Below are 12,553 nucleotides of genomic sequence, written 5' to 3' on the forward strand. Positions count from 1 at the left end.
TTCGAAGCCTTTACCAAACAAACTCGAAAATACGCACAACACCGTGACAAATCCACTGGCATAATTAACGCCGCGGCTGCCCTGTGACTTACCATCGACATGGATTATGTGCATTAAATTATAGGTATTTAGCGTTTTATCTTCATTTCTATATTATAATGATAATGTAGGAACCAGCATCTATAGCGTGAGTCGTTTCTTCATGAAAATTTGTACCTTTTCGATGTCTTGCAGTCGCATTCATTCAAAATTGCGAGTGTCACACTTTCAGCTTGCTCCCATTTTCCTTACTCTGGCTAATCCCATAGTTATCTTAAAGTTATTTCCCGCCCATATGATACGAGAACAGATACATCCACGGTTGCGCAGGCCAAATGAAACCAGGTGAGAGAGTAACTCAACATTCTCCACGGAACAAATCATTTTGGGGAAACGGCTATTTTGTGATTTCGGTTTGTGCGTGGTTAGCCGTCCACCATCACTCTGATGGTAGGTCCCTTTCAGCGGAGTTCACCGGTGCACCACCACTCCGAGAAATGTCCATCAACCTCTGCCGCCTCGTGTACGTGCATGCCACCTTGGAAATAGGGCACATCAATCACGGTCCTTTGCAGTGACAGATAACACTTCGCCCTCAACCGCATTCACTCTGGTTCCTTCATCGTCCAATAACAATCAAGCCGTTTTTTTAGGCTATAAAAGGACTTGAAGCAGACTTTCGAGATACCGACTTTCTGGTACTCAGGGTTGAATATTTCCTGCAGGCCATATAGATGCACCAGCAGCACCAAAATCACTATCTATCACTAATGTCTTAACGTCATAGAATACGCCCTCCGAGCGGCGTTCTCACTTCGAAAATACATCCGCAGTACACATTGACACTCGCTATATTTTTATATCGCCACTATAGCCACCAATCCAGCACTATCAGGCCATACGCCGAGACACAGAAAAGTAACACCGCTATGAGGGTTCACAGCAGTCAATGTGAATTGTCGGCCTTTTTACTTTGTACGTATATAAGAACGAGGACTGCCGTCTGCAATTGGCCAATGGGAACTGGTATCACTTCTCTCGGGCTTCGAACTCACCATGGACATCGTGTTTATGGCTCAGGTGGTCCCCCTCACGTTGAGTTGCGAATGTCATGAGACATTATGTAGGTCCAGCCACTATCCCCGACTTGGATGCTCTGTTTATCGACTTCTTTTGGCTCTCGACGGATTCAGCCGCTGCTCCCCGTTCTTAGTCATTTCTGTCGCCACTGCCGTCGCCACTATATGTGCGATAATCTTTGGTATCCAAATACCCCTCGTATTTCCGTCTCGAACAGACTATTATTAAAGCTTGACTTTCTGATCGTGGATATGACATCGCACTCTAATTTCAAATTTGAAACCGGCTCTGCAGGCGGACTTGTTTTTGACTGGCTTCTATAGATTTCTCAAGCTCCCCCGGCAATATGACCTTCACCGACCAGTCTTTATCCAGCAACGGAGTGCACGACCTTGTTGGAAATTCACTCCCTCATTTATCCTGCAATTCCGGAAACTTGGCTGTGCAGTTTAATCTGCCAATTGGGATGTCGTTTTCGTCAATACCACCTTGGCTAGCCTATGCTTTGTAGTCTCTCGGGACCATAATTGCTTTCCATCGTTATGGGCTTCATTAGCAAGCGCGTGGCATACGTTCGAAGCTCAACCAAGAGATGGCTTGAAAGAGTACGACCCCTTTTCACGACTTGGAGAAAGGAGCGCCCCGGAAAACGAGATCCGTATTGATCATGCGTCTATCAACAACGTGTTTCGTTCTCCATTTGTCTGTTTACTTCTCTGCGACTTCCTTTTTCCAATTGGCTCTAGTCTATATACATGGCATTACATTTTGAGTGTGATGGAAGGAAACAAACTATGGAAGGTCCTGTAATCCGGCTCTAATTGTCGCCGCCGTTCACAATGCAAGGTATACGTACAATCACAGCCATTGTGTACTTCCCTTTGGAAAAGCGCCTGAATATCATCGGTACGAGCTGACGATCGTTTGAGGATGCTCCCGTCGATGACCGACAAACATTTTAACGATCTATACATTGAATATCATTGTGGGTAACTCTTACATTCACTGTGGCACTATCAGGACATACTAGTATAGACTATCGTATATACACGCACGCACACTCATAGACAAATCGCTGTAGATTAGAGTGACTGCCGATCTTCACCTATTTCTGGTACACGGTAACTGCAAGATAAGAAACCACAAAACTTGGGTTGGGTGGATGAGACTCCAGCCGCTTTAAAGATATCTGAACGGGGACCCATTGTCTCAGTGTTGAGCGCTAGATGGTGACTCAGATCTGGAGTCTGGGCGGCTGAGACTTACAGAAATGCTTTGATGAAGATAAGCAGAATGTTGTAGAGGTTCCATCACGTTCCACTTTATAATGGTTCGTATTTAATAGGACGGACCTCGGATTTTCTTTACGGACGTTGCTGAGTTAATAGACCTGACTTAATAAATACATAGAATCACGATGATTATGTGCCAATGTTAGACATGCACAAAATATTAGCCAAAGTAGGTTCATAGTAGGGTGACAACTAACGGCGACCTTTGGCTACTGCAATGGAAGAGGCAGTTTGATTTCATGATACATCTGGAAATAAGAATGAATTGTCCAAATTTCTCTGGAAAGTAAAATACCACAAAGTCGTGCGGTATGGATGCTTGGTAGCCGCGTGATATCTCTAAAATCATCAAAACATCGTCTCACTGATGCTCACACATGAAAATTTTGGGCACACCTAACATGTGCAGTTCAGAGACACTGCGACCCACAGTGACCACGGGCTCGATTGAGAAAACAGTGATAGTTTGACTTGAGATCGTACCAGAATGAAAGGTATTATCAGTCTACGATCCAGGGGGCTCGCCTTCTTTGACTATAAGGTCTTTGCCTGTCGCTGTCCAGGGCGATGATGCGGTCGTTGTCGTTGTCGTGGACATGTAAAACCGATTCCAGAGCCTTTATTTTATTTTTTGTCTATACCCATCTCTCTGCGTGCGTCGTTCATTATATGTCGTCCAGAAGTTCCATTATTCATATGCTGCACTTTATGAACAAACAACGATCGATGCGATATTTGCCCTTAGATCCCGTCTCTTCATCAAGTGAAGACCTTATGATGGCTGACATGGCTCTCGTCGAGAGTCAGCCGATTGACATCATCCTTCTCCAGGACGAAGAAACCAACTTGAATGTAGGAGATGTAATGGTGAGCTTCACTTGCGGCAGCATCATTCTTAACACCTGCGAGATTTTTTTTTTCGAAGATCTTGTTGACCTTAATCCTAGACACCCTAGACGTTTCATCTCTTGTGTGCTTTGAAAGCCTCGATGAAAACAAGCTCACCACACATCGGTCATAATGTGTTATCTGTAGGGCTTCATTCTGACTTGTACGCCGTGAGTCTGTTATGAATTCGGCCCTCCAACGCCCAGCGTTGGGACCCTGGCGATCGAATATCTCCGTGAAAGAGACAGAGACCAGTCCACGGCCTTGTGAATACCAGTGACGAGAAAGAGACCTTTGAGCTTGACCCGTCGGAAAGCGCAGTGCTTTACAATTTTTATCCAAGCTCTGCGTTGGCATCTATTTGCTGTAGACCACTTCATATAATTAATTTTTTTGCGAACCACGGATCATGTGTTTTGCCCCTGGATATCATCAAAGCAGTATTCAAACTTGACACTGCTACATGCACTCCTAGAAAAACAATGTGTTAATTTAAAACATTAAATTAAAGCTAATCTGACAGACCTGCCGCTATCTATGGTAATTTTGAGATTCAAGACGCCGATGGACTTGCTGCATAATGATGGAGACAGCCTTTTGGTGACCGCATTGGCTGGGTCTGACATTCTATGATCGATGATATGACGTGTGATTAGCAGACATGTAAGATCCTGGACAATCAGTTGCGTTGGACATGCGACTGAACTGTCCCTGACTAGACGGCTGATTGATAGAAGGGTAGATGGGAAGCGCAATCCTACTTGTTATGGCCTAGATCAGTTAATACAAAGTTGTTCGACGTGACGGTGGCTGGTCCTCATGGCATGCTTGAAAAATATACAAGGTTCCACGGATAGTATCGGTGTGTTCGGTTAAGAACACAGGAAAATTTGGTGTTGGAGCGCGGACACACTGCTTCACATTCTATACTCTGGGAAAGACCCCTGATTTCGTCATTCAGAAATAGTAAAAGCACTCACATAGAACTTGCCCTTGGTACACCACAGCATCAGAGTTATGGAAACTCGTTATTCAGAACACGAGGGAGAAATGGGGCAGTATTGTAAAGACGCTTACTGAAGCAGTGTCGACACCGTGACGAAAACCATGACCATGAAAAGCACGATACAGAAAGCGCGCGCTTGTAAGCAATTAGGCGCGCGTTAACAGTTCACATCCAGACCGTGGGCACTGTAGTGCGTTGAGCGGCAAATGAGGAGCCAATACATGTTCTCCTTACTCACCACACAACGTCACGGTGCTCAGGGTGTCATGCCCAACCGCACATTGGTATCTTTACGGAATGCATCGACGTTACGCTAAGATAAGCTCGGATTTTACCGCATCTGCAAGTTGACATTACTACGACGGACCAGAACGTAGCATATGGAAGAACAAGAAAGATATTGCTCGCCACGGACCAGCAGTGATCATGATATTGGTTCAGACTCAGACTTCAGCGCTTCAGCCACACCTAAAAAGAGTGTTTTGCAGTGTCGCGGTCGCTTCGTATCAAGGACGAAAGAAAACGACCAAATTCTCAAGCACATAGGAGTATGCAGTGCAGAATTGGTCGCCGCCAATGAGTATTCCAGCTCTGAAGCTTCTTTTGCCGCTCATAGCACTCAGCTGCCTGGCACACATCTCCAAACTAGCGCGAGCACACATTCTAGACTAAACTTCACCAAACAGAGACAGAAGAAATGCAGAGATAACGATTACTGGGTGAGATTAATAGCGATACAGATAATATTGTTATACATATGAGGGAGAGGCAAAAAAAGGAGCATAGAACATACATAGCGCTAGGGTGCAAAAAATGATATTGTAAGTAAAAGGGAGCTGAGACATGCGCCTGTGTCTTCAAAATCTAAAAGTCTAGGATTTGCTACAAGATAAAATGCGACATCATGCAGTGAAAAAGCGCAATGACTGAAAGCTGGGATAACAAAGGAAAGCAAACACAAAGGTATATACACAGTGCTGGAACCTCAAAAGGAGTGTCCATCCAAATTAACGGCCGATGGCATTAATATATTATAAATTATTAATTCCTACAGTGACTTTGTAAGCACGGGCACGGGTCTTTAAGGCAATGCACTATACCTCATTATGGGTGTTATTTAACAAGGAGGAAGCTGGTGGCGCTTTTTGCTCTTCTCGTGGCGTTTGCAGTCTGTCTTGTTGGTAAATGCCTGGCCGCACAGCGTGCACTTATAGGGACGTTCGCCCAGGTGCGACGAGATGTGACCTACACGAACAGGCATCAGCAAACAATAGGCAGTACATCAAAACAACGTGCACGTACGGGCCTTGCTATGTCGCGTAGTGAAATTCTGGCTGCAAATTTCACAAGTAAACCTCGCGGGGTGGATTCGTCGACCCTCGTTGGCGATCTTGATGGCATCGGTGGCAACAACGAGCTTCATATCAGGTGGTGGGGTTGAAATGTCTGGGCTGCTATCTGAGTGACCAAAGTCCTGCGAATTGATACGACGTGGTGGAGTATGGATGTACCTCCGTCGAGCATTCGTATGGTTGGTGGTTGGATAGGGACTGGAACATCTCGAGAAAGCATCATAACGATGGTGCCGTTGATGATCCTCGACAGCGCAACCCCTTTGCGAACCTGTCCCCAGGTCGGGAGAGAGAGGAGTAAAGTAGCTCTCAATGGCATCACGGCGATATCCTATATTAGGGCTCAAGGCTGGCAACGATTGATTCGGAGACAAGGGATTGTCATCATGAGGTAACGGTGTAGGCAACGTGTAGGTGAGATATCCGGAATCGAAGAGCATGTCATCATTGTGAAGAGATCCCAAACACCTGTCGTTGTCTTGAATATTAATGAGGCTCATGCCAAGGTCGTCTTCTGGCCCAGAGATATATGCCTCGCTCGTGTTATTGTTGCTAGGGTACAATGTTCCATTTCCAGAGGTGTCGAAAACCAGATGACTTGAGTCTGATAAACGGGGATAAAACTCGTTGAAAGGAGGGCTAAGGCATGGATTTTCCCAGTCTGCATTCTCTCCACCTATGATTTGCATGAATTCTAATCAGGGAATAAGGAACTCTCTTTGAAATTATGTACTGACATTCGCTGTATGATGAACGTGGACTTGAGGGGCCTGAGGAATCATACTGCGAGCAGCCCACCCCGAGAAATCGCGGGTGACCAATAGGATAGGATGATTCGTTGTCCCCAATAACGTTTGTGCTATAGATTTACACTCATGAGCGCAAGCACCAAAGGAGTCGATAGATAGGAACATACGGATTAATATCGATCATGGAAGTGCCCTGTAGGTCGGAAGTGACATAGATTGAAGGCAAGCGTCCATCGTCATTGATATCTGCACCAAGGATGTTGTAGTGTGACATCTGGTAAGAAAACAACGATAGAAAGTATTGGACTGCAGTAAATTGATTCCATGTGCTGCTGATTATATACGAATGCAAGCCATGTTCAGAGTTATACCACACAGCCCTGTTTTTCGGCGGCGCTCCGAGGATGGCTGGCCTCGAGGCTCGAGCGTCAATACTAGGCGCTACAACAACACGTTGCCAAGTGCCTGTATGAACCAAGTAAATGATAACCCCAGCCTTCTTCAGCATGGTAAGGTTTTGTCCTCTTACCTGATAAGCACTTACGGTAGTCCCCTGATACATGAATCGACTGCGAATGCGAAATGGCGTCTGCACCGGGTCAAGTTTATTTTAGCGGAGTACCAGCGCCCTCTTGAAGTGCGACCTTGTAGCGGGGCGTAGACAAGCGTAGAATCTTTTTTTCCAATACTCCTTCCACAGTGAAATTCATTGAATTGTATAGCTTTGGACCGAGAACAAGACCAACAAAAGAACAAGGACATAGAAAATTGCTCAAGCAGTGCGTCGTTCCATATGGAAAGGAAGAATGGCATCGCCTGGTAGAAGTTCAGTGGGAAGCACATGTGTGTGGTACGTAGAGGTACGTAGAGAGCTGTGGCTATCCGTATACACACTTGTAAATATTGCGGCGCAAAGCGTTTTTGGTAACCGAGCTCATATTTCACCCGCCTCCCGCCTCGAGCGGCCTCAGTTGACATTTGACGTTGAGCATTGAAGATTTACCAGTATGATCTGGGAATCACAGTGACAGCCCCATTATCGATGGTTTCACGATCAATTATCCGACTAATCGATAACTGCATGGATAACTTGGCCAGCTGCTACAACTGATAGTCTCCCTTGCTTACCTAATTCAATATATGATAAGTCGATATCTTGTAAATAAGGTCTGCACCAAAGTAAGGCCATTTGGCGTGAACCCCCCTTCGGTACCACACGAATATTGAGCTCTTTTGCACCTTGATGTTAAACTCAACCGCTCCGATTGAATATGGCTGAGCATCACATTTAAGGCTAGCTATTGCTTCAACCAGCGTAACTCACCACTTAGCCTTTGTGCGAATCGGTAGAGTTGATAGTGAAGCTCTCAGATGACGAACAACGCTAGTTTCAAATTTTTCTTCCATCCCAAACAGATGCTGAGCCATTGAGATAGTGAAACTGTCAGCCACTCCAATTAAAACACCGCTACGAATTGCAGACACACCTGAACCAAAACACGGGCAAAAAGAAATGGGATATTCAGAGTCATATAGGTTCAAGGTGCTACATAAATTGTCGTAGTTGCAATACAATAGTAGGGATCATAAACATAACATTTGTTCTCTACAGTAGCTGTTTCAGCTGAAACCTTTATGTGCTTTTTCCTGGTGTGACTAGCCACAAAATGCCGAGTTCAAGCCGAATGTGCCGCTCATGGTGCCTTCTCTATTACTACCGAAGCGGGGGTTCCTGCCAAAGGTCCTTACTTCGGACCAGACTATACAACTGACGAGCTAAGAACAGAATGTATCATCGGCCGAGGGAGAATACTCTTGGAATATTTTATTGAAGTAGCCTACTAGGCGCCTGCTTAACGTACTCAGGGCATCCGGCTTTTCTAGAGACCGGGCATCGCGTGGGGAGTGTAAGAAAAAAACTGCAGCTCTTTGATTGATGGTACAAAACCCTCCAGACATTATTGGCATGAGGGCTGCAGAAACGGGGGAGACGTGATCAAATCTGTGTGAATCACGAAAGATGCAAGAGACTGCAATAGTTTCGCACGTACTGGTCGTGGTTCCCTCCTGGACGTCACCAAGAGCCACTGAGACACTAAGAATACAGACACAATGTTATTCTCGCTGTGTAAAGGCTGAAAATTTATCGGCGGATCTATCTCACTACATGATCAGCACCATAGACAGATGTCCAGATAAGGCACCATACATATTACACAAACTTCATCACTCGTCCTCATCACTCCCATAATCCCCTAAGCCTAATCCGGTCGGCGGTATTGCGATCCCTGTCTTGTTAAATGTGGCTTGCCCAGGACCATTACGTTTACGTATCTCTGCAAAATACTTCATTCCCTCCAAGGCATCTTCCGTGAGCAATCCAAACGGGCTTCGGGGCTCCGTTGGACTTAACGGTTCCTGTTCAATCTTCCTCCTCTTCGCCTCCTGTTCTTCGCCGTCTTTGTTTTCGTGTTGAACATCCATCAATTCATCAGCGTCATCCAGTGTTTCCCCATCCTCTAGCGCTCGGACGGCCCTCATCGCGTCCACTATCCGTGGATCCATGCGAGCCTTAATTGCTTCCTGCCCTATGTCCTCCAATCGTCGCTTTTCGGCAACTTTCTGTACAGGATTGGGATCTTCCGTCGCCCATCGAACGTTGAGAATCTCATCATTATCTAGGGACTGACATGCCATAGCTTCTTTGGCAAATTGAGCGTGGAGCTCTGAAACGTAAGTGACGAATGCCACACTACGGTATTGCAATACTCGGACTATCGGGGCATGAGAAAAGGGGACAAGCTCGATCGCACAACAGAAAAAACGTACTTCGTTCAACCTCGCCCCATTCTTTGAAGTGCCTTTGGATAACCTCCTCCGTCTCTTGACCGTTTCCGGTTTCTTTTATTCGACCGATGTAAAGTGTCCGATTCTGTCTGTTGAAACTTCCGACACCACCCATATCATCTCTGTAGTCTGAAAATTTGTCTCGGGCGAAACAGTCTTTTGAACTATCGGGCAGAGCCTTCAACGGGTCAGGAAGAGTGTGAAGGTATTCACACTCCCATCCGTAAGGACAGCATCCGCGAGAAAAGAAGAGACAGCAGTATTTGATACCAGTTGTATTGGCACGAGTCAAACCAGCGTCCTTGCGAATATTGCACCGAGTTTGAGACTTTACTTTGCTATGCTGGAGGTGAGTGGAAATAGCCATAGCAGTATCAAGGATGACACATACTTTGAGTAGTTATCTTCACGATCACCTCCTGCCCACTTATTATACCAAATGTCTGAAAGTTTCATGAGTAGCTGATATTTGAGTCAAGTAAGCCATACGTACTGTACTCTTTTCCAGTCTGTGGTGTCTCTTTTTTCTCGACGTCTCCTGGCTTGACCTGTTTGCGAGCGGGCTTGAGTTTCTTTTGTTTTGGTACTACAGCATTTGATTTTTCGATTGAGCTCATTGTTGAAGACAGGGAGCTTGAGAAGGTCCAGTGTTGGATTGCAGAGCTGCAAGTATGACAGTGTGACGTGTGACAAAGGGTGGCGCAATGCCGCACGTGGGAATTGCGCAAGGTATCCGAGTCCGAGTGTCTGCTCCCCTGATGCGTGCTCCTTCATCATATACATCCAAGTCTTTGCTTATTCTTGAGCGATGGCCCGCCATTCTTCGCTGTTGGCGTCGCCCTCGCCCTCAAATATTGTACCAACAAATGTTACCATAGGACATGTGTAAGTCCATTGCTCTAGCCGTTCCTGAAATCAGATGTTTCCCTATTGACTGTTACATTGCCTCTAGGCAGTTGCGAGATCTCATAATCTGCCCTAGGGAAAGAGGCATTGTCAATTATGTGCAGGGACTTTCCATCGTTGAGCATGATTTGAATGTTCCAGGTTCGGTAAGTCATTGACGCTGCTCTGAAACTGCGGCATGCTTTGATGTGGATCATCTTTTTTGTAGGCGCCTCGTAGCATTGCCGATCTCTCATTTAATCCGAATACCATCACTTCTCTACAGATTTCGGGGAAGGATGCGACATTGCTTGCTGCAGGTGGTCAGGACGCTGAGATTCATCTGTCCCTCCATGCCTCATCCTCGCCATCTCAAAGCAGACACAGACAGCGCTCTCGAAACCTATTGTGGAATTATTATCGCCAACTACCTGGTTCAATCAATAATTCAGTGCTCCTCACCTCACTCAGTCTATCCAGATCACACGAAAGCAGTGTGGAGCCAAGGCTGGTAGTCAGCAACAACGATTGCTCTGTAAAATTTTACGACATCCCCATGAGCGGTCAGACCTCCCCAAAAGACATATATCAAGTCGGTCAGCTATTATTAGATGTGCCAGTAAATCACTGTGAGTTCATCTTGACATTTATGTATGGGCTTTCGAGCTCATTCACCTTAGCTTCAATATCACCCGATGGTAGAACTCTACTTTCGGTTGGAGACTCACCACAGATATATCTCCACCAGCTTAATGGTGGATCACGTATCAAATTTACTCCCATCATGTCGCTTTCTGTTCCTCCTCCTGATGTCAATCTGCACTCATCCTCCGCACTAGCCGCATCGTTCTCGACAGCATTCTCAGGTGATGGGATGAAATTTGCTGTAGCCTCACAGGAAGGAGTTGTTGCGGTATGGGACGTGCGGAGTAGCAAGCCTCTCAAAGTTCTACAAACGGATAAGTCTCGATTGTCTAGTGGATTATTAGGTAATGGAAGTGCGGGCGGCTGGTTGAGTGACGATCCATCGGATTGGACAAGGGGAGGGTCGCGGGCGCCTGGGTGGGGTGTGAGAAGTGTCAAGTTTGGATCTGGAGGCTTAAATGGTCAACGTGGTCGCGAGTTGATGACCTTTACAGAGGTACTTATATGTTTTTTTACCTATATCCTCCTTTTACAGCTTGACTAACTGTATTTAGCACACGTGTTTCCTCCACGTTGTCGATGCTCTCACCTTTGAAACTGAAGAAGTAATCCATGTACCTGGCATTCCTGGCCGCCGGAATACTCTTCATTCGCCCGCGGTTCAGCCGCCAATCGTCATTCAGCCTCCACCGACATCGCCGCCGAGGCAAGCATCTGATTGGACTCGGGCGGTTGTGTCACTTGAGGAGGCTTTTCGTGTCTCTACTGCAGGTAGCCCTAGTCGTGTATCATCTTCTAGATGGCGCGCTGCACAGCATTCAATGAGGCGGAATGATGATGATTCAGATAGCGTCGTGATTATACCGCCGTTAGGTGATGTTGTGGCCGAGAACGATGTGAGAAGCTTGCTAACGCGCCATGGGGTTCGGTCGCGACATCCTAATGGATTTGCTGTGCGTCCACCGCCACCGTTGTCAGGAGGCCATAGTGGCGGTGGTGATCATGAGATATATGGTGACTATCATACGGATTATGATGATAACCGTGACCGGGAGGCCGGTGACTTAGAAATGGAAGTGGATGAACTCGAGTCGGACTGCCTTTCGTCGCACACACCTTCGAGGTCTTCGTCACCATCTCCTTCTGTACATCTTCCCATGCAAACTTCTCCAATACCTGTGTCTTCACCCTCACGTATAGCCCCAACACCACACCATCACCGACATCATGGTCGGTCACGTCGTCGAACGATAACACGGGATGACTTTGTTGAACGGCAAGACTACGATTTGGATCTTGCCGGGACGTGTTTTGACCCATCTGGGGGATATATCTATGTTGCAGGTGTGGATAGCATATCTGAGTGGGCTGTGAGAGGGGCGGACAAGCGATGGTGGTGCGAATCTGCGTGGATGTAACGGACGAGACTGGTTTATAAAGAGATTCTCCATATTATCCCTTTCCTTGTGTTCTGGTATTTCTACTGGAGGAGCAGGCTTCATTACTGTATCTGCATGCATTTGCTGTTCACCTTGTGTCTGTACTAATATTTGGGTGCGATAATGTTGTTATTCTCGACTCATGTACATGTTGCTGTAGCACCAACCACTGTTTAACCGATACATTCCACGTTGTACCTGTGATGGTGGTACTGGGTACCTGCAGGCCCTTTAAGGCTTTACGATACCGATGCAAGATATTCCCCGGTCAGAACATTGCGATCAGAAAGTCAGGACAGGTCGTGTCTGGTAGATAAGATTAGATAGCCGG

General features: G+C 46.3%; 6 protein-coding genes across 6 annotated transcripts; 1 reads left to right on the forward strand and 5 right to left on the reverse strand.

The window, feature by feature from the left end:
• Positions 1 to 2,682: 2,682 nt before the first annotated feature.
• On the reverse strand, positions 2,683 to 4,226 carry SERLADRAFT_467081 (uncharacterized protein; the record flags this gene model as incomplete). The annotated part of the gene is made up of 3 exons (XM_007318140.1): positions 2,683 to 3,363; positions 3,417 to 3,770; positions 3,825 to 4,226. 2 exons carry the CDS (start codon positions 3,654 to 3,656, stop codon positions 3,355 to 3,357), a joined length of 249 nt encoding a protein of 82 aa, XP_007318202.1.
• A 907-nt stretch (positions 4,227 to 5,133) lies between these two features.
• SERLADRAFT_388970 (uncharacterized protein) lies at positions 5,134 to 6,122 on the reverse strand (the record flags this gene model as incomplete). Its single annotated transcript, XM_007318141.1, has 3 exons — positions 5,134 to 5,353; positions 5,406 to 5,550; positions 5,608 to 6,122. The coding sequence occupies 2 exons, from the start codon at positions 6,095 to 6,097 to the stop codon at positions 5,423 to 5,425; spliced, it is 618 nt and encodes a 205-aa protein (XP_007318203.1).
• A 79-nt stretch (positions 6,123 to 6,201) lies between these two features.
• Positions 6,202 to 6,692, reverse strand: SERLADRAFT_388973 (uncharacterized protein; the record flags this gene model as incomplete). The annotated part of the gene is made up of 3 exons (XM_007318142.1): positions 6,202 to 6,333; positions 6,395 to 6,516; positions 6,574 to 6,692. Coding segments are annotated over 3 exons (353 nt in total), but the record flags the coding sequence as incomplete, so codon positions are not given.
• A 553-nt stretch (positions 6,693 to 7,245) lies between these two features.
• On the reverse strand, positions 7,246 to 8,014 carry SERLADRAFT_467089 (uncharacterized protein; the record flags this gene model as incomplete). Its single annotated transcript, XM_007318143.1, has 4 exons — positions 7,246 to 7,483; positions 7,535 to 7,681; positions 7,731 to 7,825; positions 7,894 to 8,014. 3 exons carry the CDS (start codon positions 7,936 to 7,938, stop codon positions 7,540 to 7,542), a joined length of 282 nt encoding a protein of 93 aa, XP_007318205.1.
• Positions 8,015 to 8,130: 116 nt separating this feature from the next.
• On the reverse strand, positions 8,131 to 9,900 carry SERLADRAFT_467091 (uncharacterized protein; the record flags this gene model as incomplete). The annotated part of the gene is made up of 5 exons (XM_007318144.1): positions 8,131 to 8,561; positions 8,616 to 9,180; positions 9,236 to 9,591; positions 9,645 to 9,696; positions 9,747 to 9,900. The coding sequence occupies 4 exons, from the start codon at positions 9,868 to 9,870 to the stop codon at positions 8,633 to 8,635; spliced, it is 1,080 nt and encodes a 359-aa protein (XP_007318206.1).
• A 110-nt stretch (positions 9,901 to 10,010) lies between these two features.
• On the forward strand, positions 10,011 to 12,404 carry SERLADRAFT_467097 (uncharacterized protein; the record flags this gene model as incomplete). The annotated part of the gene is made up of 5 exons (XM_007318145.1): positions 10,011 to 10,138; positions 10,206 to 10,305; positions 10,368 to 10,767; positions 10,819 to 11,279; positions 11,338 to 12,404. The coding sequence occupies 5 exons, from the start codon at positions 10,062 to 10,064 to the stop codon at positions 12,199 to 12,201; spliced, it is 1,902 nt and encodes a 633-aa protein (XP_007318207.1).
• Between the last annotated feature and the right edge of the window lie 149 nt (positions 12,405 to 12,553).

This window comes from Serpula lacrymans (assembly GCF_000218685.1).
Source record: "Serpula lacrymans var. lacrymans S7.9 unplaced genomic scaffold SERLAscaffold_7, whole genome shotgun sequence".
In the NCBI taxonomy this organism is placed as follows: domain Eukaryota; kingdom Fungi; phylum Basidiomycota; class Agaricomycetes; order Boletales; family Serpulaceae; genus Serpula; species Serpula lacrymans.